This window comes from Pleurodeles waltl, chromosome 4_1 (genome assembly GCF_031143425.1).
Source record: "Pleurodeles waltl isolate 20211129_DDA chromosome 4_1, aPleWal1.hap1.20221129, whole genome shotgun sequence".
Classification (NCBI taxonomy): domain Eukaryota; kingdom Metazoa; phylum Chordata; class Amphibia; order Caudata; family Salamandridae; genus Pleurodeles; species Pleurodeles waltl.
In genome coordinates, this window is record NC_090442.1 from 193,039,557 (window position 1) to 193,064,121 (window position 24,565).

The 24,565-nt window shown below is 43.3% G+C and overlaps 1 protein-coding gene across 1 annotated transcript in view; it reads right to left on the bottom strand.

The window, feature by feature from the left end:
* HDHD5 (haloacid dehalogenase like hydrolase domain containing 5) overlaps nt 1-23,446 on the bottom strand; it is a 95,580-nt gene extending 72,134 nt beyond the window's left edge. The window contains exon 1 of the mRNA XM_069228070.1: nt 23,184-23,446. Coding sequence (XP_069084171.1) covers nt 23,184-23,327 — 144 coding nt within the window. The 5' untranslated portion in view covers nt 23,328-23,446. The remainder of the gene's footprint in view (nt 1-23,183) is intronic.
* Nucleotides 23,447-24,565: the final 1,119 nt, after the last annotated feature.

The following is a 24,565-nucleotide window of genomic DNA, read 5'->3' on the forward strand; positions in this document are numbered from 1 at the left end:
GGAAAATGTATTTCTCACACTTTTTGACACTGTTTAGGTAGCATAGTGTCTTTTCCTGTTGAGCAGATTGTTTAGGGTTATTGTTATATTTTATACTGACAGGAAGTGCAGTGATTTTTACACCACAGCTACCTTTCTATACAGTGTGCATTCAACAATTTTACATCTAGCACCAACCCTAATTCACTGAACACTTATGGCACATCAAAGATTACTTAGTGGAACCCAAAGACCCAGTAAACTATGAGGAACAGAAATTCACTATTCTTCTGCACCGGAGCTAAAACCCATTGGTTGAGAAACCTCAAACAAGGAATAAACATCACCCCTGACTCCACTGTCAAGCAGTAGGAGGTTTTCAACAGGCTGACTAGGGAATCCAGCCCCAGACAACAATGTCTTCCAAACTACTTCTGCAGAGGGTGTGTCAACAGACACAAAATAAAACAGGTTGATTACTTCCTACCCCCACAGAATATGGGGAAAAGGAGATGAGACTGTCCTTGAGGAAGGTGGAAGAAGAAATGACGAACGACTTCAGAAGTGTAAGCTAGGAGCTTCCAGAGGTCTTTTAGCATGCAGCATGCCTCACTTTATTTTCCAGAAATGGAGCACGTCAAGTAAAACATGAAGGTAACCATATCTGAAATACAGCAAGGAAATAAGCAACATAAGGATGGAGGGAAGAATCAAAAATGGATGAATGAGAAGAATGTTTTTTATCCTTAGTATTTAGACCCTGTAACATAGAAGTAAAAACAGAATACGAAATCATATTTCAAAATTTCCAGGGAAACATATGAATGTTCACTTGGTGCATACAATCCCACAACAGCACATTCCTAAAAGCCACCATGGGAGATAGAGAGGGGGATCAAACGCATTACAATGCAGCCTAAAACTGGCCACCAAAACACAAAAGTATGGATAAATTCTGTTCTCGAAAGAACTGGGCAAATACGTGTGGGGAGAGACAAATCGAGTAAGGCTCCAAAGCCCAAACAGGGATTACGGGCCAGATGTACAAATCATTTTGCATTTCTTAACAGTCTGAATCAGTATTTCGGCCCATTAAGAAATGCAAAACAGCCTTTTCTGATGTACAAAGGCCTTTAGGAAATCGCAAATTGAGATTTCTACCCTATAGAAATCGCACATTTGCGAACCCCAGAATAGGAATTCACAAACAGGGATTACCTATTTGTGATTCCTATTCTGATGTACGAAGCATTTCCTTAATGCGATTTGGGCATTTATGAAATGCAATTACCATCGAATTGAAGTTGATGGTAACCATGTGTAATTTTAAAAGAAGAACCCCAAAATGTTTTTTCTTTTATTGCAATAGAGCACACACATGTGTGCTCTACATGTGCACCACTATTTTTAGGGTGCACAAAGAGGGGCCTTTTGCCCTTTGCCATCCTTGGTTTTGCATTACCCAAATAGAAATTTCTTAATGGGATGCAAAACCGGGCCATTGACACAAATGCAATGCGATTCCTTATTTGCGATTCCCTTACAGTAATTCCTACTTCGTAGGAATTGCTATTAGGAAATCGGTATCTCTGTACATAGCATTTTGCATTTCTAAATAGCGATTTCTATGAAGTCGCTACTTAGGAAATGCAAAATTGCGTTTTAGTACATCTGGCCCTACATATCAATGCTTGACAATTCTCACAATCTTCAAGCTGTATACTTGACAGAGGCTGAGGCTGCTGCGACCAGCAGTGATTTTCTCAGTTCTCGAAGATTTCCCCTTCTTTTGGTTCAAATCTCTGTATCTCATCTCAAGCTTTGTAGTCTGTTTCAGAATGTACCCCATGTAGAAGCAATAGCTATGAATAGCCAATGTCTAAATGAGGCAGAAGTTAAAGAAGCACCAGGGAAAACAGACCCTTGCTCACAACACTCCGGCCATTTAGGTACGTTGGGTCTCACTGACAGTGAACTGACTCCACAAGAAGCCTAGGATGCTAAATATAGAGGCCTTGTGAGTACAGAGTGAAAATGTTAAGAATTAGATGCTTGTACAAGCTAAGATGAGGCTTAGCACACAAGAGGCTACAGAAAAAGAGTTACAATCTAGGGTATTACAATCTGAGATGTTTCAATCTGTGGCAGCCCATACTGAACCAAATCATTTCTAGTAGTACGCTGTACCATCCATGATGTGCTTACAGAATAAAGTGGACAGACTGGAGAATCAATGTAGAGCTGTGTTCTTCATGATTCTGGGGTTGCTTTTCTTTATTATACTGAAAATCTCCATAAAGTATTGAAAGACCTCCTCATAAGTGTGGTGAATTCTGAAAGGAATGATACAGGTGTGACTATACGCATGGCTGTCACCCTTAAGGGTAGACTGTGGCTGGAGCCTATGATTTGTTATTTCAGAGATCCAGGAGGCTTCTACATGGGATGCTTTCTGAAACAGACTGCAAAGCTTGAAGAGATGGGATACAGAGAATGGAGGGTCCTTCTTTTCACAGATTTGAACCCAAAGAACGAGAAGTGTGGGAGAATTGAGAAAATCAATGCTAGCTGCAGTGGCCTAGCAGGGATGTGGAACTCCTCTGCAGCACAGACCCATTAGCTGCCAGTTTACAGGGAAGGGAACTGTCTGCATTTGAGGTAATATTTGTGATTCTATGTTAATACTGTTTAAACCTGTAATTAAGGTTCATTAATGCAAAGCCTTTATTATTATGGTGAGCGATGTAAATAAATGTTGTTACTGAGTGGTTCTATTAAAAAAATGTGTATATATGTTTGAAATGTTTAACAATGTGAGGCTACGTATAATGCCTCCAGGATGCTCTCTGATTAGATGCAAATGTTTGCAGAAGCTCATAAGCAGGGCTGATCATTCTCTTCTCTAAAAATGAAACGTTTAGAAAAACAGAGCAACTAGGAAAAAAATGTTTTGCTAAATTACTGTGAAATTTTAGGTACCATTTCTTTGAAGCATCATTTAGTAAAATGTGTTGGTGCATGCTAGTATTTCCAAAAAATATTCATAATAGAAAACCATTGTAACCGGTTTCAACAACATTATGGGAAACGTATAAATAAACAAGCATTGGCAAAGCCAACTAATCCGAAATTGACGGTCAGTCTTTTGGTTTTGTCAATGTGTGTCTTGTTTAGACACAGCTTTTGTAAAATGATATTGTTGTGAGAGCTGCCAGGCTCTCACCATTGTAACAAATATTGGCAAAAAGCAAAAACATTTTTTGGTCTCAAAAAGCACATATTGCTACAGTAGTTCCCGGCACTGAATAAAACTACTTTGTGTACCAGTATGCTACTTGTTAAAGAGCAGAATGCTATAAGTCACAGTAAAGCCAGCCGATAGATGGATAGAGAGAAATATGATTTTAATAAAAACAAAAGGTCAGACCTAATTACGGTCCCAATTCTTAAAGTCACAAAAGTGCACCCATGGCATATTTCTTTGCATTAGTGCATAATTATGGCTTTAATGAATTCACAAGAATTTAGAGAAGTAGACCAGGAAATCATACTACTAGAATATATTTGTGAACTATATTTTAGCATGAGCAAATATGCATGCGTAGATTTCCTCTAACAAAAATCTATTGAATGTTTACAAGTTCACTTTCCTTCCAGCCACTTTTTTCCCCAATTGTGGAAGAACTTCTACTTCTGCCCTCATCACCAGTAAATTTCCAACCTTTCTCAGTATGGGAAAAGACTAAAGATGAGCTTGTGAAAATCCTTACAAAAATGCAAGTTAGTAGGTTTGCATAGACTCAAAGGCATTCCAACCCTGGAACTATTGCTTACTGCTTCCTTCAACTCTAGTATGTAGATCTGCGGAAAAGTGGGAAAATAAGAAGATTGTTAGTATTCAAACCCTATTATAGTATTAGCCCTGGCATAATCAGAGAGGCTGTTATAAGAACTGTTATATAATGATATTGCTGCCATAATTTGCCACCGCACTACATGGCACCTAAGGGACAAAAGCAACCTGTCCCATGGACAAGTAGATATTTTATTAAATTGCACACCTCTGTATCTGGCTTGAAGATTGTGGTGAATCCAGACAAGAATGGTGCAGCTGTGGTTAAAACATGGCTGTGTCTCATAAGTGAGGGAAGGATTGTGACAGAAAACCATGGCCAACAAACCTTTCCATGAACCGCAAGCGAAAGTATTTTCCTCAAATTCTTAGCTATTTTTTTTGTGTAGCCCGCAGGAGATGTGGATCAGGGGGAGGCCTATAATTTTACACCTACAACCCCTACATAAGTGGACACGACCATGTTAAGTGTATGATGTAAGATGTATTGAGATACTTCAGGGACAGAATTTTGAGACTTCTGGATAAAATGCATTAAACCTATAAATGGTTTAGTTGAACTGATGAAAGAATTTGAGGTGTACCAATGTGTACTTATAGCACAATTCAACTTCTTATGAATGCATGTACAAGACCATTGTTTATCAGTGATCACCATAACTAAGGCTACCTGCCATCTCTGCTCCCCCACTTTAGACCTATGACTCCTCTCAGATGCCAATGTGGCATGTACGATTTAAACTAAACCCCCTCCCAACCAAGAGAAAAGCAGGAACAGTGTACTAAACAAAATCCACCTGAGTCATCTAGAAAGTCAAAATATATGCCTTACGTTCTTGTTAAGTTCTAAGCCAAGAGAAAAAATAAATAAACACGTTGGATGGACCATATTTCTTAAAAGCTGACAAACTAAGACACAAGTTCTCACGAAACCAGTGCACAAAGATCTTATAATCAAACTTATATACCATTTTGTGAAAAGACACAGAGAGCTTACCTACATCCCTCATTGATAAAAGCAAGTGGAATTCACAATGCCAACCAGACATATTAGCTAGACTCCTACTGACTATGCCAACCATTCTCCAAATACTAATATCCAAATCTCAGTTCCTAGACTTTCCAATAGGCATGGATATTATAGGCAATAGTGCCAATGTTCTCTCGATAATAGTATTGTTCTACATTTGCAACACCTACTCTGTCATACTGCATTGTATTACATTTAACTCATACTTGTCCAAATAAGCTTGGCACAGAACACACGTTTCTGAAGATATTATTGGTGAAGGAAGTAGAAATATTTGAAAAAGTGCACCAGAGGTTAGAAACCACAACTATTTTCATCAGGGAAATTCTACCCAGCAGAGTAAGGGGAAATGTATTCCATCTACTTATTTGACACTTGCACTTCTCAAATGCCACCCATAATTAGCCAAAAGTAGCACAACAGGGCCCCTCTTTAATCATAATTCCTAAATATGTGGCTGAATCACAGATGATGTTTATGGTTTCAAGGGTGGAGAGAGGCTTCTGTCTAAAGATACATTCAAAGAATGTTAAAAGATGGATCAAGAATATACACTCCAAAATGGGGACAGTACAAGAGAGAATACCATACCTAGACATTGACTTTTGGTGGCCAAAACAAACAAAGAGACTCTGGAGGGGGTAAAGATCAATGAAAATTGAACTGTCTAAAGGCATATGGTCTCATGCAGAACTATGGCAGGGTCAGTTGATTTCTGTTCAAGATGGGATTTTTATGGATGCTGTCTTCGACACATTCAAGGGGATGGTCTACCTTCAGGGTGGAGAACTTGAGACATTTGCTCAAACAGGAAAAAGCATCAGCAAGACTATGGATGAGTTTACTAGGACACAGCATTTTGCGTATTTCTAGTAAACTGGCAAGGTTGCACATGAGAACTTGAGTAGCTCATCTTCTGAAGTTCTGAAAACCATTGACAATGGAGTGCGAAAAAAAAATTCCGGTGACAACGCAGAACTTAATGCAACCTTTTTGGTGGCTCAGGATTGCCTCTTAAACCCAAGTGGTTTCAGTTGAATCCCAAACCTCCCTATTTCCTAACAACTAATGCGAGTCTAGAAGTTTGGGGATGGGGGACTCTGTAAAATCACAAAGCTCAGGCAAAAGGCACTATCAAGCGCAGAAACTGCAGTCCTCAAACTAGAGAGAACTGTTGGTAGTCTAGAAAGCCATAAAGCCCTTTCGGAAGATTTTTAAACACTGGTATGCTCTTGTTCAGACAGACAATTGTGTAGCAATGGCATACATCAACAGACAAGGGGAAAATCTAAATCTTACTTAAATCTGGTGCCAGCCGAGGTAGGAGACTGGGCAGAGAAGCTCCTCTTGTCTTTGACAGCCACATATATCGGGGAAAGGACAATGTCCAAACGGAGTCCTTGAGTTGGATGTTTCTACCATCCCAATATTTGAGTCTCTCACAAAGCGTATTCAAGGAGATAGGTCACAGATTGAGAAAACTGTTCTTGGGGTAATGAGGGCGGATGCCCTGGTGATCCAACGACCTCAGAAACATCTTTTTGTTTTTAGTCCCTTCCCTCTAATTCCCAAGCTTTTGTTAATGATCCAGAGGAAAAGGGCAGATGTGGTAGTAGTAGTCCTTACTAGCCAAGGAATTATAGTTTTATCTGATTCTGTCTATGAATTCTTTGCCTCCCTGGAAGATTCTTGAGATTTCATCTCTTCTAGTAAACCAGGGGTCTCGTCCTCTAGATCATTTGACTCTTTTGGTTTGGAGGTCGAAAGGGGTTAGGTCATCCCTCCACACTGATAGCAGGGCGGCTGGATTTCCGACGCAAGCACTGCTGGGTGTGTAAAAACAACAGAAAGACTGCCCGGAACCGAGAGTGCTGACCGGATCGACACATCACTCTCCTGCAAAACGACAAAAGGAGAAATTACGCAATGTCTTGCTTGTGAGTGAAATTGACGCATCGCTAAACCTTTTTGACGCACACTCGCCCATGCGGGGTTATTTTTGATGCACTCAAGGTATATTTTCACGTTAACAGTGTTAGTGTGTGTTTTAAACTTCATAAAGACTCTTTTTGCTTTTTAATTGATAACTTGACTTGTGTATTGTGGATTTTTGTCGTTTTGGTCTTGTTTTGTTTAGATAAATACTTCCTATTGTTCTAAACCTGTGTTGTGTCATTTTGTAGTGTTTTCATTAAGTTACTGTGTGTGTGTTGGTACAAATACTTTACACCTAGCACTCTGAAGTTAAGCCTATCGCTCTGCCAAGGTACCAAGAGGGTAAGCAAGGGTTTGCTGAGGATGATTCTCTTTTACCCTGACTAGAGTGAGGGTTCTTGCTTGAACAGGGGGTACTTCAAATAAAGAGAAGGGATCGGAGGATTTTATGGTCCAGTGTACACCCTCCAGTCAAACTGATAATATAATATAATACACTGTTCCAAAACTGGTGAACGGGAAAGGGGAGAAGTCCTGATAATCAGGAGCACAAGTCCTCACACACCACATTTGGTGTCATGCTTCATCATAGGACAGCTCCTCGTCAGGCCGGCACTGCAATGCCTGACGGGCACCCCCCGAAGGGGGGCTCTTTGCCGGAGATCTTTTAGTTAATGATGAAGCCGCGGAACCACATGTGGGTCCGAAAAAGAGGAAAGAAAAAAGACAAGAAGAGGATAAAATTGGCATCAGTTGGAGCTGACTCTGACCTAGAGAAATTGGAGAGTTATACCAAGGCTCAGTTGAAGCAATTCTGTAAAAGTTTTGACTGTCCCATTAAGAGCTCACCCAGGAAGGAGGAGCTGCAAAAGGCGCGGAGGGCCTGGGTGATAGCCAAGAGCACTGAAGGGCACACAGAGGATGAGGGAGATGAGGAGGAGGAGGAAGAGTGTTCCATACACAATGGTATTGTGGGTGGGCCTGTTATGTCCAGGGAGAAGGTCTCCAGGGCAGGTAGCAGTGTCTCATCTAAGGGTCTGACACCTGAAGAGTTACAGGACAGAGAGGCAGAAAGGGAGTACCAATTGGAGCAGAGAAGGCTGGCCATTGAGGAGAGGAAGTTAGCAATGGCTCGTGAACTCAGCTTGAGAAAGATGGATCATAGAAGCCAGTCCAGTAGAGATGGTGACAGCAATCTTACAGTGCAGCCTGAGTGGAGGCAGCACATTCCTAAAGACCTTTGAAGGATTACAAAAGGGAGGATGACATATACTTGTGGTTCAAGGGGTATGAGTCTGCTCTCCACATGAATCTGGTCCCTGAAGCTCATTGGGGGGCAGGTCTGTGGAAGCACTTTGAAGTAGAGGGGAGGGATACACTGACAGTCTTAGGGGATGCTCAGAATCTCACCTACTCTAGCATGAAGGATGCCTTGTTCACAAGGTATGGTCTCACCCCTGAGCAGTACAAGGATACGTTTAGTTCCTACAACAAGAAGGAATCCCAAACATGGTTGGAATGTATTGATTTTTATTGCAGGTCACTGGATGGATGAGTGAAGGGCAGTAAGGTAACTACGTATGAGGGGCTTTACAACCTGATTGCTTGGGAGCACTTGTACAGTTTATGTTTTCCAAAGCTGCGCCAGCACCTTATTGACAGCAAGCTGACTGACCCTAGGAAGCTTGCGCAGGAAGCGAACCGCTGGGAGAGCACCAGGGTCCAAATTAGGTATGGGGAGATCACGCCAAGGGTGGGCAGGGTCCCTCTCAGAAGAAAAGGGGGGTAAGGGTAAACAGGGGGAGTTCTCTAAAGGGCCCCAAACTGATTCCCAGGGTAAGGATTCCCAACCCCCCCCCCAGTGAGAAGAAGCCATAGTTCTCCAAAGGGAAGCCAGTGGTAGGTGGTCCCCCACGTAAGTGCTATGCATGTGACCAGGTGGGTCATGTGAGGGGGGGAACCCCAAATGCCCCAAGAGTACACCGGCATCCACTGGTGCGCCGTCCCAGGCTTTGGCCAGTGTAGCGCTGGGGGAGGAGTTGGTTTCAGGTGGGTGAGAACCAGCTGAGATGACCCTTGTCTCACAGTGAGATGGTCAAGAGAACCCTTGTGAGAACCCTTGTGAGTGAAAACACTAGGAGGTACAGGCAGTGGGTGACCATTAATGGACAGAGGGTGGAGGCTCTGAGAGACACAGGAGCCAGTGTGACTACAGTGAGGAGTCAGCTGGGGTCTGTAGAGCAGACTGATCCCCGGGTACTTCACCACGTAGTTGCAGTGGACAACTCAGAGCGCATGTGCAGAGTGGTGCCGATTCCCTTTGAATTGGGGGGGGGGGGGGGGATTTCAGGTTCCTTGAAGGTAGCTGTGAGTCCAACCATTCCTGCTGATTGTTTGCTAGGCAATGACCTGGAGGATACCCCTTGGAAGAAGGTGGAACACAGGTCTCACTTGGAGATGTTGGGTCTGCCTGGGTGGGTATGCGTATCCACCTGGTCAATGGCAGCCTGTCATGGTAATCAAGAGCCCCTGGAGCCTGAAACAGTGACCCAGGGGATTGCCAAGAAGAGGAAAGGCAGGGTGCGTGGGAAACAGGCCCCAGAAGTTCCCACGGTCTGGGAGGAGGCAGAGCCTGAGGGTGATGCCCCGGAGCCTACAGGGGAGCAGGTGGCTGAACTGGGGGAGGTCCCTGAGCTGTCGCAGTGGCAGCAGGAAGGGGGGCCCACCAGGGAAGCATTCTGTGCAGCACAGAAGATATGCCCTACTCTGGAGGGTTTGCGGCAGCAGGCTGCAGACAGGCGGTTGGCAAGGAGCCAGGATCACACCTGATTTATTGGGAGGATAACCTCCTGTATAGCGAGCCTGAGGTTCCTGGGCCTGGGTCAGCCCGTTTGCTGGTGGTACTCCAGTGCTTCAAGGCCTTCCTACTGGGGTTGGCTCATGATGTGCCTTTAGCTGGACATTTGGGGCAGGACCACAGGCCCCTCAGAAGGTTAATGCAGATGAGGAGTGAGAATCCAAAACTGTTGAGGTGGTCCATTTCCCTACAGGTGATGGACTTTACGGTGGAATACCGTCCTTCTACAGAGCACGCTAATGCTGATGGTCTGTCCAGGTTCTTCCGCCTAAGTGATGAGAACTGCCATGAGGTTGGGTAGTTGCTCCCCACTTTCAGCTGGGGTGGGGGGGGGGGGGCACATGTTAGACTTTTCATCCTTGGTATGGTCTCCCTTAACTTTTTGCCTCTGTTTCCCAGGTTGTTGATGTGTGCTAGACTCTGATTTTGCTAATTTTGTTACTCTGGGCACTTTACCACTGCTAACCACTGCTAAAGTGCAGTGCTCCTTTACAAAATGTGTATGTAATTGGCTTATCCATGATTGGCATATTTGATTTACTAAAGTCCCTATTACGGTGTACTAGAAGTGCCAGGGCCTGTAAATCAAATGCTACAAGTGGACCTGCAGCACTGGTTGTGCCACCTACATAAGTAGCTCTGTAATCGTGTCTCAGATCTGCCACTGCAGTGTCTGTGGGTGCAGGTTTAACTATAAATTCAACTTGGCAAGTGTACCCACTTGCCAAGCCTAAACCTTCCCTTTTCTTACATATCAGACACTCCTAATGTAAGCCCTAGGTAGCCCCAAGGTCAGGGTGCAGTGCATGGTTAAGGTAGGACATATAGTAATGTGTTTTATATGTCCTGACAGTGAAATATTGCTAAATGTGTTTTCCACTGTTGCAAGGCCTGTCCCTCTCATAGGTTAACATGGGAGCTACCTTTAAATCTGATTAAAGTGTAGATTCCCTTTGAGAGCGGGTGAACATGTGGAGTTTGGGGTCTCTGAGCTCACAATTTAAAAATACATATTTTAGTAAAATTGATTTTAAGATTGTGTGTTTGAAAATGCCACTTTTAGAAAGTGAGCATTTTCTTGCTTGTACCATTTCTGTGACTCTGCCTGTTTGTGGAGTCCCTGTCTGGGTCAGTTTGACAGTTGGGCTGGTTACACCTCACACTAGACAGTGACACAAAGGGAGCTGGGGTGTAGTCTGCATTTTCTGATGAGCCATCTGTGCTAGGAGGGAGGGGAGTAGTGGTCACTCACACCTGAAAGGGCTGTGCCTGTCCTCACACAATGCAGTCTCCAACCCCCTGGTGAGTGTCTGGGGCCTGGCCTGGGCCGAATTTCACATTCAAAAGAGACTTTACTTTGTAGTAGGCCTACTTCAAAGGAGAAATTGGGTATAAGAAGGGGACCCAAAACCACAGACTTTAGAACACGTCTGTAAACCAAGAGGAACCTCTGCCTGGAGAAGCACTGAAGAGCTGAGGAAGAAGAGCTGGCCTGCCTGTGACTGTGCTCTGTGGAGCTATCCTGCAGTTGCTGCTTCTGCCAGAGTAAGAGGGCAAAGACTGGACTTTGCGTGCCTTCCATCTTGAGAAGAACTCTCCAAGGGCTTGATTTAGAGTTTGCCTCTTATTGTGTGAAATCTCAGGGACAGCAAAGACTTCTCTCTGCAAATGCCTGGAGTTTCTGGAGAGACTCCTACTCTGCCAAGTGGTGCACATCCAGTTCCTGAGTCCCTGAAAGGAGAAGCTGGCAACCTAAGAGGAAGAAATCCACGCACAGAGCGCCGTGCAGGGAAAAGATCGACGCGACTCCAATCTGCGGCTGAAGAAACGACGCGGCTAAAAATCAACACTCGCCGGAAACGTAACCAAAGATTCAACGCATGGAGCTGGAGAAACGACGCGCAGCATCGCTGACTGAGGCTAGGAGATCGCAACCCACGCTGCATGGTTTTTGGATCATCGGGCGGCTGGATTTCCGATGCAGGCGTGTAAAAACAACGCAAGGCCTGCCAGGACCCGAGAGTGCTGACCGGATCGACATGCACACTCGCCCATGCGGGGTTATTTTTGACGCACCCGAGGTACATTTTCACGCTAACAGTGTTAGTGTGTGTTTTAAACTACAGAAAGACTCTTTTTGCTTTTTAATTGATAACTTGACTTGTGGATTTTTGCCGTTTTGGTCTTGTTTTGTTTAGATAAATATTTCCTATTTTTCTAAACCTGTGTTGTGTCATTTTGTAGTGTTTTCGTTAAGTTACTGTGTGTGCCGGTACAAATACTTTACACCTAGCACTCTGAAGTTAAGTCTACTCCTCTGCCAAGCTACAAGGGTGTAAGGAGGGGTTTGCTGAAGGTGATTCTCTTTTACCCTGACTAGAGTGAGGGCCCTTGCTTGAACGGGGGTAACCTGACTGTCAACCAAAGACCCCATTTCTAACACTACACATTAGAAGAATTTCTAGAAGTGGTGTCTACAGAAACAATGTTCTCTTATGAATAGTGAGATTGGTGTGGTTCTGCAATTTTTGTTGTATGCTTACAATAAAGGCTTATCAGTAGAAACATTGAGAGTAAGGGGTAGCGATAAGGGCCTTTAGAGAGCCTTGTGGTTTTCCAAAGAAAGGAAATCTAGGACTTACATTTCCGAGAAGGTTCTCCATTTCCAGACCCGCTGGGAACATTTTTTGTCTCTGTGGGATTAACCTTTGGTCCTTAACCCCTTCTGTGCTGGGGACGTAATGGTTACGTCCACTGGCACAGTGGTCATGTGCCGAGGACGTAACCATTACGTCCTTGGCACTGAGCTCAGAGGGAGCACTAGCGCTCCCTCTGTGGGCTTCCCTCCCACCCCCCCAAGGCAGGGACGGAAGGGGAAGCCCTTCCACCCCTGAACCCCTAAGTGACGTCCGATCATGTGGTGGGGACCCTGAGAGGCTTCAAAGGGAAGGAAAGGAATTTCCTTCCCTTTGAAGTCTCTCAGAGCATTTCAAAAGCCGGATTGTAAAGCGGTCCGGCTTTTGAAATGCCAATTAGACACCAGGGATATTTTCTAAAAAGGAAACTTGCACAAGGGGAGCGACCCCTTGGGAAGGGTCGCTCCCCAGGGGGGCAATATTTTGTAAGGCCTTTTCAGTCCCCCCTGGGGGCAGATCGGCCTATTGCTGTTAGGCTGATCTGCCCGGGGGGGGGGGGGGGATTAGAATCCACTAGGCGCCAGGGCTCTTTTTTTTTGGGGGGGGGGGTCTGTTTTTTTTTGGTTTTGTTAGAGTTGGGGAGCGACCCCTTAGGCAAGGGTCGCTCCGTAGGGGGCAAATTATATTTAGGCCATTTCTGCCCCCACTGGGGGCAGATCGGCCTATTGTTATTAGGCCGATCTGCCCCCAGGGGTGGCAGAAACCTCTAGGAACCAGGGATAACTTAAATTGGTTTGTTTTTTTAGAGGTGGGGAGCGACCCATTAGATAAGGGTCGCTCCCCTGGGGGGCAAATTGTATTAAGACCATTTCGGCTGATTTTTGTTAGGCCAATCTGTCCCCAAGGGGGGCAGAAACCACTTAGGCACCAGGGATTGGTGTGTGTGTATGCGTGTGTTTTCTTTAGGAGGGCAGCCCCTTGGGTAAGGGTCGCTCCCGATGGGGCACATTACTGTTGGCCATATCTGCCCCCTTGGGGGCAGATGGGCCTATTTTTGGAAGGCCCATCTGCCCCTAAAGGGGGGGGGAAGAAAGCCCACCAGGGAAGTTTTTTTTCAAAAATTAGAGAGTAGGGGTATGGCCATAACCCCCACCCTAAATTAATGGGGCCAAAGTTGTTCTGCCCACCAGTGGGCAGATGGGGCAATTACCCCTGATCCACACCCCGGGAGTGCAGAAAGTCTACTAGATGCCAGAGAATTAAAAATATATATATATATATTGGGGTGGTGGCTACCAACCAGTATAGGACTAGTTATGCCCCACCCCAACTGAAGGGGGTAACAGTCTTTCGGCTCTCCCCTGCACTCTAAAACATTTTATCCCACACCAAGCAAGAAGACATTTGATTATTTTGGGGTTTGGTTTTACATTTGGGCCATGAGAGCTTGGCTAACTCTCAAAATCGTCCCACTTGGAATGGTGAGGGCTGCACTTTATGGACTTTGGGACGCTGCCATGTAGAAAAATCCACAAGACCTAGACACATCTGAAAACTAAACATCTGGGTGATTCCAGGGTGGTGTGTTTCACATGCACCCCACACCATTTTTGTACCCACAATGCCCTGCAAACCTCCAACTTTGCTGGAAATCACACATTTTTCCCACATTTTTGTGATGGAACCTTCCGGAATCTGCAGGAATCCACAAAATTCCTACCACCCAGCATTGTCTCATCTATACCGATAAAAATTCTGCTGCACTTGTCAGCCTAAAAATGTTTTTTTGCAAACTGCCTTTTTGGACCACCTTCGGTTCCCCCTCAATATCAACATGTTTTTGGCTCTTCCCTTTCACAAGCATTTGGCCCACCTACACAAATGAGGTATCATTTTTACCGGGAGACTGAGGGGAACATTGGGTGGTATGAAGTTTGTCCCAGTGCGGTGATCCCACACAGAAATATGGGAATAATGTGATTTTTTAGCTAAATTTGAGGTTTGCTGAGGATTCTGGGTAAGAAAACATTAGGGGATCCCCGCAAGTCACACCTCACTGGACTCCCTCGGGCGTCTAGTTTTCAGAAATGTCTGGGTTTGGTAGGTTTCCCTAGAAGGCTGCTGAGCCCAGGACCAAAAATGCAGGTGCCCCCGCAAAAACTGGTAGTTTTGTATTTGATAATTCTGATGTGTCCAGATCGGGTTTTGGGGCATTTCCTTTCACGGGCAGTAGGCCTACCCACAAGTGAGGTACCATTTTTATCGGGAGACTTGGGGGAACGCTGGGTGGAAGGAAATGTGTGGCTCCTCTCTGTTACCAGAACTTTCTGTCACCGAAATGAGAGGGAAAAGTGTTTTTGGGCCAAATGTTAAGGTTTGAAAAGGATTCTGGGTAACAGAACCTGGTCATAGACCCACAAGCCATCCCCTCTTGGATTCCCCTAGGTGTCTAGTTTTCAAAACTCCACAGGTTTGCTAGGGTTCCCTAGGTGCCGGCTGAGCTAGAGGTCAAATCCACAGCTAGCCACTTTGCAAAACACAGCTCTGTTTTCTTTGTGAAAATGTGATGTGTCCACATTGTGTTTTGGGGCAGTTCCTGTCGTGGGCACTAGGCCTACCCACGCAAGTGAGGTGCCATTTTTATCGGGAGACATGGGGGAACACAGAATAGCAAAACAAGTGTTATTGCCCCTTGTCTTTCTATACATTTTTTCCTTCCAAATGTAAGACAGTGTGTAAAAAAAAAAACAGTCTATTTGAGAAATGCCCTGTAATTCACTTGCTAGTATGGGCACCCCGGAATTAAGAGATGTGCAAATAACCACTGCTTTTCAACACCTTATCTTGTGGCCATTTTTGAAATACAAAGGTTTTCTTGATAACTATTTTTCACTTTTTATATTCCAGCAGATGAATTGCCATATACCTTGTGTAGAATGAAAACCCATTGCAAGGTGCAGCTCATCTATTGGCTCTGGGTACCTAGGGTTCTTGATGAACCTACAAGCCCTATATATCCCCGCAAGTAGAAGATTCCAGCTGACGTAACGGTATATTGCTTTAAAAAATCTGACATCGCAGGAAAAGGTACAGAGTAAAACGGGGAGAAAACTGCTGTTTTTTTCACCTCAATTTCAATATTCTTTTATGTCAGCTGTTATTTTCTGTAGGAAACACTTGTAGGATCTACACAAATGACCCCTTGCTGAATTCAGAATTTTGTCTACTTTCCAGAAATGTTTAGCTTTCGGGGATCCAGCATTGGTTTCTCACCCATTTCGGTCACTAACTGGAAGGAGGCTGAAAGCACAAAAAATTGTAAAAATGGGGTATGTCCCAGTAAAATGTCAAAATTGTGTTGAAAAATGGGGAGTTCTAATTCAAGTCTGCCTGTTCCTGAAAGCTGGGAAGATGGTGATTTTACCACCGCAAACCCTTTGTTGATGCCATTTTCAGGGAAAAAAACACAAGCCTTCTTCTGCAGCCCTTTTTTAAAAAACTTTTTGCTGTGTTTTGGCTAATTTCTTGGTCTCCTTCAGGGGAACCCACAAAGTCTGGGTACCTCTAGAATTCCTAGGATGTTGGAAAAAAAAAAAGGACGCACATTTCGCGTGGGTAGCTTATGTGAACAAAAAGTTATGAGGGCCTAAGCGCAAACTGCCCCAAATAGCCAAAAAAAGGCTTGGCACAGGAGAGGAAAAGGCCTGGTAGCGAAGGGGTTAATAGACTGCAAGGCTTTCCCTTTGAGTTTTTATCCATGGTGGAGCTTAAATGGTTTACTTTGAAGGTGATCTTTCCCGTTGCAATCACTTCGGCCAGGAGACATGGACAACTGGGTGCATTATTTTGTAAATGCTAAGGGTTAAGTATTGTGGAGGATGAAATTGGATTAAGGACTGAACCAAGCTTTTCTGACTAAGACTCATTTGTTTATAGAGAGCAGGAAATCGTTTTTCCATTAATTTTCATAATTCATTGTTGTGTGTGCTTATTCTTATTCTTGGGGTGGAATGCTATGGCTGGTGACACAAGGGGGTTCCAAGGTCTATGACATGCGGAGTCTCCCCGTGCCAGTTGAGCCTCGGTGTGTTACAGTACGGACCTGTTTCCTTTGTACCACTAATCTCTGAATAAAAGAAGAGTTAATCCACCTGCGATTCCTGTGCTTTCATAGAGCAGCAGCTACTTCAATTTGGCGACGAGGATGTTGACGGTGTACCGGCCGGCGTACTCCAACAGAGACAACCACGCTTGGAGCGGTATTTCCTGGACCCCGGCCGGCGCACATGGAGTCACGCACAGAGACGACCATGCTGTCTGCGGCTTTCAGCTACCTAGGTGATTGTTTATTTTTTTTAATTAAATACATTTTTGGCAAATCTGTGGACTCCTGCATTAGGGCGTCGGAGTGGTTATCGGCGCACACGCAATATCAAAAAGAAACGTGCAAGCGGAAAACGTTGAACTCCCTGCCCTCATGGACGCACAAGTACATGTATTTTTATTTTTTTTCCTCTTCTCTCCTTTCGTCTGTAGCGCCACCTTGATAACTGGGACGCTTTCGGATTTTTTTTTTTTTTACAATGCATATTTCTAGAAATTAATGGCAAGTGGAAACAGGTCCGGAGCATTTGATCATTAAGACAATCACTGGTAGCTACACGGAAGCTGTGTATTTTCACTTGAACTGTACACTGGGGCGTGGTGCAGTATGGCACAAACAAATTTTACAATTATTCCCCTGCAAGCATTTTAGGCTGCAGGAAGTGCGCCACCTGTCAAGGGGGTGGAATGGAAATACTATTTTCTAAATTACCTAGGTGCCATTGATGTAGAGAATAAAATGGCTGCAGAACAGAAGATAAGAATCTTGTTACATTTGTTGGGGCCTATTGGATACATACATACAATAAAATGCCAAAATGTCCTATGAGTGGGGACATATGTGTTTTTAATGCAGCGATGCAAGATCTTGATAAATACTTTGCGCCTAAAGTTTGCGTTGGAATTGTTAGATACATGTTTTTCCAAAGGAAACAAGAGAAAGGGGAGTCCGTGGATGACTACGTTGCAGACTTAAAGAAATTAGCCCTTGACTGCAAGTTCGGCTCAATCCATGATGACCTAATAAGGGATCAAGTAGTTATGTATGGTAACAATCAATCCATCCAAGAAAGATTATGGATAACTGGTGATTCTCCACTTGAGGATATCCTAGTCATAGTACGGAAGGCAGACATTTCTGAAAGGTGTGTTTCTGAGTTAAGGTCAACAGAGAAAAGTGCTGATAGCGTTTATAAAGTGGTGAATCGTAAAGTGATGAAGGAGCAGAAAACTCCACAAAGTGGGGTTGGTGGGAGAAGATGTTACGGATGTGATAGCAAGGAACATCTGGCGTACGCTAAAACATGCCCAGCCTTAAAACTTAAGTGTAGTAAATGTGGTATTGTGGGCCACTTTGCAAGGGTATGCAGAAATAAAAAGAAGATAGTTAAATGCATATATGAAGGCAGTGATCAAATAGGAAGTGATATTGAAGAAAAAAACGTCGAGTCCAGAGGAATTGTGGAGAATGGAAACTTTATTTTGAATATAACTGATGTGAATACCAAAGGAAAACCTATGTGCGACATGGAAATTGGTGGGATTCCTATTACAATGTATGCAGACTCTGGTTCACCATTCACCATAATAAATGAGGAAGTGTGGAACAAAACATTTGTGGATAAAATAGGCACACAATTATTACAACCAGATATTCAAACTGAAAGTTATACTAGGGAAAAAACTGACTTATTAGGTTTCAGATGGCTTTTGCTCTCTTTCAAAAAGTACCAGAGGAAAGCTATATGTGTCGAAAAGAGGACCGTCAATACTCGGTTGGAAAGATCAAGGACAGTACAAATGGTTTTAGATCAAAACGGCAAGGAAAAAATTATGGTGGTGGGTGAAGGGTATTCATTGGCCACGGAAATGGAAAGAAAATTTCCTAAAGTTTTTCATAAACAACTGGGGGAACTAATAGGTTTTGAACACGAAATTGTATTTAAAAAAAGCGCTATACCAAAAATCCATAAAGTGAGATCGGTGCCTATAATGATAAGAGAGGAGGTTTCAAAGGAATTGGAAAAATTTATGTTAATGGATGTGATTGAACCGATAGAAAGTTCGGAATGGATTTTACCTGTGGAAATTGCATGGCCCAGCAACGGGGAGATTCGCTTATGCGTTGACTTAAGATATTTGAACGACAACATTGTTATTGATCGCTTTCTGTTACCGAAGATCACTGAAATGGTTTCCAGTCTTAAGGGTGCCTGTTGGTTTTCAACGATTGACTTATCAGCAGCCTATCATCAGATTCCTCTGTCAGTAGAATCAAGGAAACTTACAGCCTTCATTACACCTTTTGGGTGTTTCCAATATAAGAGGATGCCGTTTGGACTAGCATCAGCTGTGTCAGTTTTTCAACATTTAATGCGTAAGTTGTTTGGAAAGTCCATGGGGGTAATGTGTTTCCAGGATGACATTTTGGTGTTCGAGGAAGATAGGAATGTACATGATGGAAGGTTGGACATGTGTTGGAGGTGTTGAAAAGCAAGGGTTTAACTGTAGAATTAAGCAAGTGTAAATTTGCTGAGAGAAGTGTGGAGTATTTGGGACATGAGATCAATGGAGAGGGGGTAAAACCTAAGGTGTCATTTGTTGATGCTATTGTTAATGCATCAACTCCTACAACCAAGGATGAGGTAGGGTCATTCTTGGGAATGGCGGAATTTTGCGCGAAATTTATCTCAAATTTTGCAGGAAAAGTTTATAACTTGAAACTTCTACTTAAGAGAAATACACGGTTTGTGTGGAATGATGTATGTGAACGTGAGTTTGAAAAAAATATAAAAGGATTTGAGAAAAGTAGCTAATTTAGAGAGTTTCGACCCAGAATTAGACACTTTTGTAACCACAGATGCAAGTAACAAAGGACTGGGTGCAGTTTTATCTCAGAGACAGGGATGGAAGGGAGAGGATCATATTGTTTGCTTCCAGATCTTTGTCACCATCTGAGGAGAGGTATTCTGTTATTGAAAAAGAGGCCTTAGCTTGTGCTTGGGCATTGGAACATTTCCGTGCGTTTGTGTGGGGTAAGAATATTACAATTCAGTGTGATCATAAACCTTTGATCAAGTTACTTACGTGTGAAAGTAGTGTGTTGGCATCAGCGATAATACTAAGGTTGTCCATGCGCATGAAGGATTTCACGTACCGCATGGTGTATGTACCTGGAAAAAACAACTTAATGGCGGGTTGCATATCCAGATTGCCAAGTCCGTTAGAAAGGTGTGTAGACGATCCGTGGAGTGAATTCAGTGTTGCCCTTGTACATGATTCTGGTAAATCCGCCCTGAATAAAGATTTTTGGGGGAAAGAAATGCATGGGGATGCTCTGTTGCAATCTGTTTTGAAGTATGTTTTAGAAGGGTGGCATAGGAAGGACCAGCTAACAGAGCCATGTAGGTACTTCTGGGAAGTTAGATATGAGCTTTCTGTAGTGAAGGATGTTGTTTTGAGAGGAGATAAAATCGTTCCTCTGTGTGGTGTGAGGGAAGTGATTTTGGAATTGTGTCACGATGGCCGTTTTGGCATCGTCAGGGCCAAATCTGTGGTTAAGGATTTATTTTGGTGGCCGGGTGTGGACAAGGCAGTGGAAAGATTTGTTAGATCTTGTAGAGTGTGTTCCTCAGCTGATAAGAGTTTGTGTACCCTGAGACCATCTATGGAGCAAATGCTTTTACCCAAGCAACCATGGGAATGTGTTGCTGTGGATTTGCTTGGACCAGTTGGCGATGCTCAGGAGTACGTGGTTGTACTAATTGACTTGTTTTTAAAATGGCCGGAAATTGGAATAGTTGAGAGGGCCGACACCACTACAGTTCTGGAGTTCTTGGACAAAGCATTTTTATCTGAAGGTATTCCAGCAAAATTATTGAGTGACAATGGTGTGCAATTTGTTTCTGATGCTGCAAGAAAGTATTTTGAGGGAGTGGGGATCAAACACAAAACGACATCCCTGTATAATCCAAGTGGTAATGGCACAGTAGAAAGATTAAATAGAGTCATCAAGGGTGTCATTCAGGGAGCTATGGAAAAGTGTGAGGATTGGCATACAGCTGTTTTCAAGGCGATGTGGGCATATAGAATCACTGAGAACAGAGCAACAGGATTAAATCCCTTTGTTATTATGAGAGGAGTAAATCCTAGAAGCAAACATAACCCTGCGTGTTAGTTGATACTGGAATTAGACACTGGTCTATGGAGTTGGTGAAAGATTGTTTGGACAAGTCACTAGAAAAAACTAAGTTCTATTATGATAAACTTCATCATGTGAAGCTGGTCAAGATCAATGTAGGAGATTGGGTTTGTGTTAAGAAGCCTTATAAGGTTAGGAAGGGCGAGAGTCAGTATTTCGGACCGGAGCAGGTGATGGAAGTGTTACATAATGCTGTCAGATTGAGTGATGGTAGAGTTTGGAATCTTAAACGTGTGGCTTTGCTTAACAATGGGAAAAGTCTTATGTGTAATGATGACGGTATGGATGGAACAATGGATGGGAAAGGAACTGCTGATTGGTTAGAGGATGAAGTGGATGGACATAGAGTATCAGGGGAGGAGGATGGTTTTTCTACCCTTGATCAGGGTAATTGCGTCAATGATTGTGAGGCTGGTGTTAATGAGTGTGAAGGAGGTGAGAAGCAAGCATCAGATCATGAGATGGGGCGTTCAGATGGTGTGTTGCGTGAAGGGAAAAGGAAGGTGATAAATCCTTGTTGGTTGAAAGATTTTGTGTTAGGACACCTAGCAGTTACTCCGAATACCTAGTGGGTGATTATCTCTCTTAGGTGTGTCTGGGATATTATTAAACTGTGTAGTTTTGGTTTTCTATTCAACTTCTTTTTTTTAGAATAAAGGGGGGGGGGATGTGTTGTGTGTGCTTATTCTTATTCTTGGGGTGGAATGTTATGGCCGGTGACACAAGGGGATTCCAAGGTCTATGACGTGCGGAGTCTCCCTGTGTCAGTTGAGCCTCAGTGTGTTACGGTACGGACCTGTTTCCTTTGTACCACTAATCTTTGAATAAAAGAAGAGTTAATCCACCTGCGATTCCTGTGCTTTCATCGAGCAGCAGCTACTTCAATTATCTTCATAACAGGAAAACTTGCTTCAATATTTGGAGAGGAAAGTGTTTTTAGTTTATTTAGATATTACTAAGAATTTCAAAAAGGCAGTTCATTTCTTTGTTACGTTTCATCACCAGGGTAGCAAAGCATTGTGAATTCTAAAACTAGGTAGATCAGAGAAACCATCCCTTTAGCTTGTGAAACATCTAAGGTTCCTCGTACTGATAAAACTCAGGGAATATCAACAAGAGGCATAGCACTCTCTAGGATGAATATAATAGTGTTTCCTTATCTGACATCTGTTGTGCAGGGATCTGGGCAACTCCTCACGTCTTGTTGAGATATTACAGAATTTAGGATGTCAGCCCTTGTCAGCATTAAAAGAGGTGATGATGGATCAGCGATTTGTGTGGGACTTTAAAGATGAGAGCACTATTCGCAAATTCAATATTTCATGTAAACCCAGAGAATCCACATAGGAAAATTAACACTGGAAGTCCACACAAGACAAGGTTCAAAGTACAAACCATGAAGGTTTATTAAAATTTAAAAATTATTACAGAAAACGAAAAATGTATGGTTAGTGGATCAATTCAAATACTCAAAATGCAAATAAATGCAAATCAACAATTGAAATGGAAACTGAGCCCTAAACTAGCTAACAGCCAAAACCGAATATGGTCTAGTACAAAGCAAATAATGAGTATTCTGTCAGAGAGCCTGCTCAGCTTACCAGGAGAGTAGAACCATAAAAAAGTATTCACTCAATAAGAAGACTAACGTGGAGTCTGTCTGTAAGGGAGAAACCCAGCTCATCTCCCTAATGCAGTCTTTATATGATTTTACACAGAGAAATCGTACAGTCGCTGTGGTAAAATGTAAAAGACACATTGCGCTACCCAATAATGAAACAGAAAACATAATGTGGTATAATGACTTTTGCTATACATCTACTGAAAAATCATCAGTCATTTTACAGTGAAGAAAGTGAACTAAGACCGTTCACCGCCGTTAATCAGGCAGTCTGCCTATTTTAGTTGTGACAGCACTGTGCATAAACTGATCAGTAAGAGTTATCTACATAAAGGGACGAGCGTAAATGTTGAAGTGTGTTCAGGAATTACGAGCACATTTTTATGAACTGGTGAAAGGAGGTGAGCACACAAAACCCCAAAGCAAGACGTACACAAAGCATCATACAGACAGGATGATAAAGGCCAGAATGTTCAGCATGATTATTGGTCACAACGACAAGCAACCGTTCTATAGTTGATGAGAATGATCTGCTTTTATAGGTTTGTGATTGTTCAAACGAATTTTGGTCACCAGCCGGCATACTGCTATGTGTATATTCCTGGCTGCCCCATGGTGCCAGCGCCTGACAGGCAGATGAGGGAGCATCCAGCATGTCTGCCAACCAGCTACAACAAGTCATGAGGGTGACTTACTGTCAGTCCTGTCTATCAGTCAAGATCATTAAGCACGCGATTCTCGTGAAATGTAACTGGTGACCGTTTAAAGCGCTCCAAAATAGTCGAGTCTGCGCTATATAAAACTGCAAAAAAGCATGCTGGGAACTGTACCCCCATTCATATACAGGGAAAGCCGAAACTACAAAATACAGCTGAAACTGTGTTAGTGGCGAAGATTAAACGCCACCTCAATGCATGGCAGCTACCTGGCATATACGCTACTTTAAAAAGGGCGGCGCTTTCATTACCTCAATGGACACCCCGCCGAGCCTTCTGATCCCTGTGAACAGCCTCTCCCTGGTACTCCAAGGAGCCCAGACGGACGGGCGTCCCCTAGTTACTGCTCTGTATGTTGCGGAGAGCAGGGAGCCGGTATTTTTGAGCAGAGCCATTGGATCTCCAGGCGAGGGAAGCCTGCGCTTAGCAACGGCGCTACTGCTGGAGTCCGAGCTCGTCCTTGACAGCTGGCAACGCTCTGATGACAGCTCCGCGCGAGTCCGTACGAACCACCGCAGCCATCTTGGACGGGAAACTTCGGCATTTCATGGCCGTCAGTGCCCCGAAATTCCGCGTTTTTCCTTTTCATTAGTAAAACAATATAACTTGAAATTATTCTAAAAACATCTTTAACTCATCACCCCAAAATGTTATAAGATCAACTCGTTCAAACACAGTTCACTAGATATATATGTCCAGCTGTTTGAGCTGTTTAAAATGCGCTTTGGTTCTAAGAATACGGAAAACAAAACGCAAGTGTGCTATAGTACTCAATTTACCTTTTCCTGCGAAACTAAAAAGCACTCTACACCCAGATGGCTGTTATGATTACATGGAAACATATGTGTTTACAGTCTAGTCCTTCCTCTTTTTCAGTGTAACACAGAGTGACATCCAGAGAAACCAGGTACTGGCTAGAAACAGAATTACAAGCAGGTTTCCTGTAATTATCTAAAATGATTGGCATAAATGGTATTCTGAGTTTTTGTCTTCAGTGACCCCCTCAGTGCAAGCAGCCGACACGACTGCCCTATCATCTTAAATTACATTTCAAATGTTTTTTTACAATATTTGGTTATTTTTAACATTCACAAAAATATAATAGCCAACATTGAAAATAAACAGGTTAATTTACTTTCCCCATAGCTTGAATTGAAAAGGGGGGTTTTTAAGCAGGAGAAAACAAACAATCAAGACGTTTTTTCTTTAAAAACATTTGGATCTCTCGTCTATGTTAGATATGTTGGTGTGTGCAAAAATATTCCAGCAATGGAGTTAAAATATTACGTCTCCTGGACTATTTGGGGGAAACTTTTACTTTCTGGAGCAACTCTCTATTAAAAGTAACTGATACTATTTGGGCTCAGATTAGGCATATATGGCAACTCTCAAAATCTATAAGGCAAGCAATGTTGGCTTTCTCACCTGCTTAAAACTTCCTATGAAAGTTAAAACAAACATTCTTCTCTTGAAGGTAGGAGTAATTAGTCAGTGGCATGGTGATAGATAACTGGCAACATGGAGGTTTCTGCTTTTTGCATAAAATGTTTCCTGGAGTTAATGGCAGTGTAGCAGAGGGAGATGACCCTTGCAGTAACATTGCTTGGTGAGCAGTTAAGAAGGTACCAGCCTC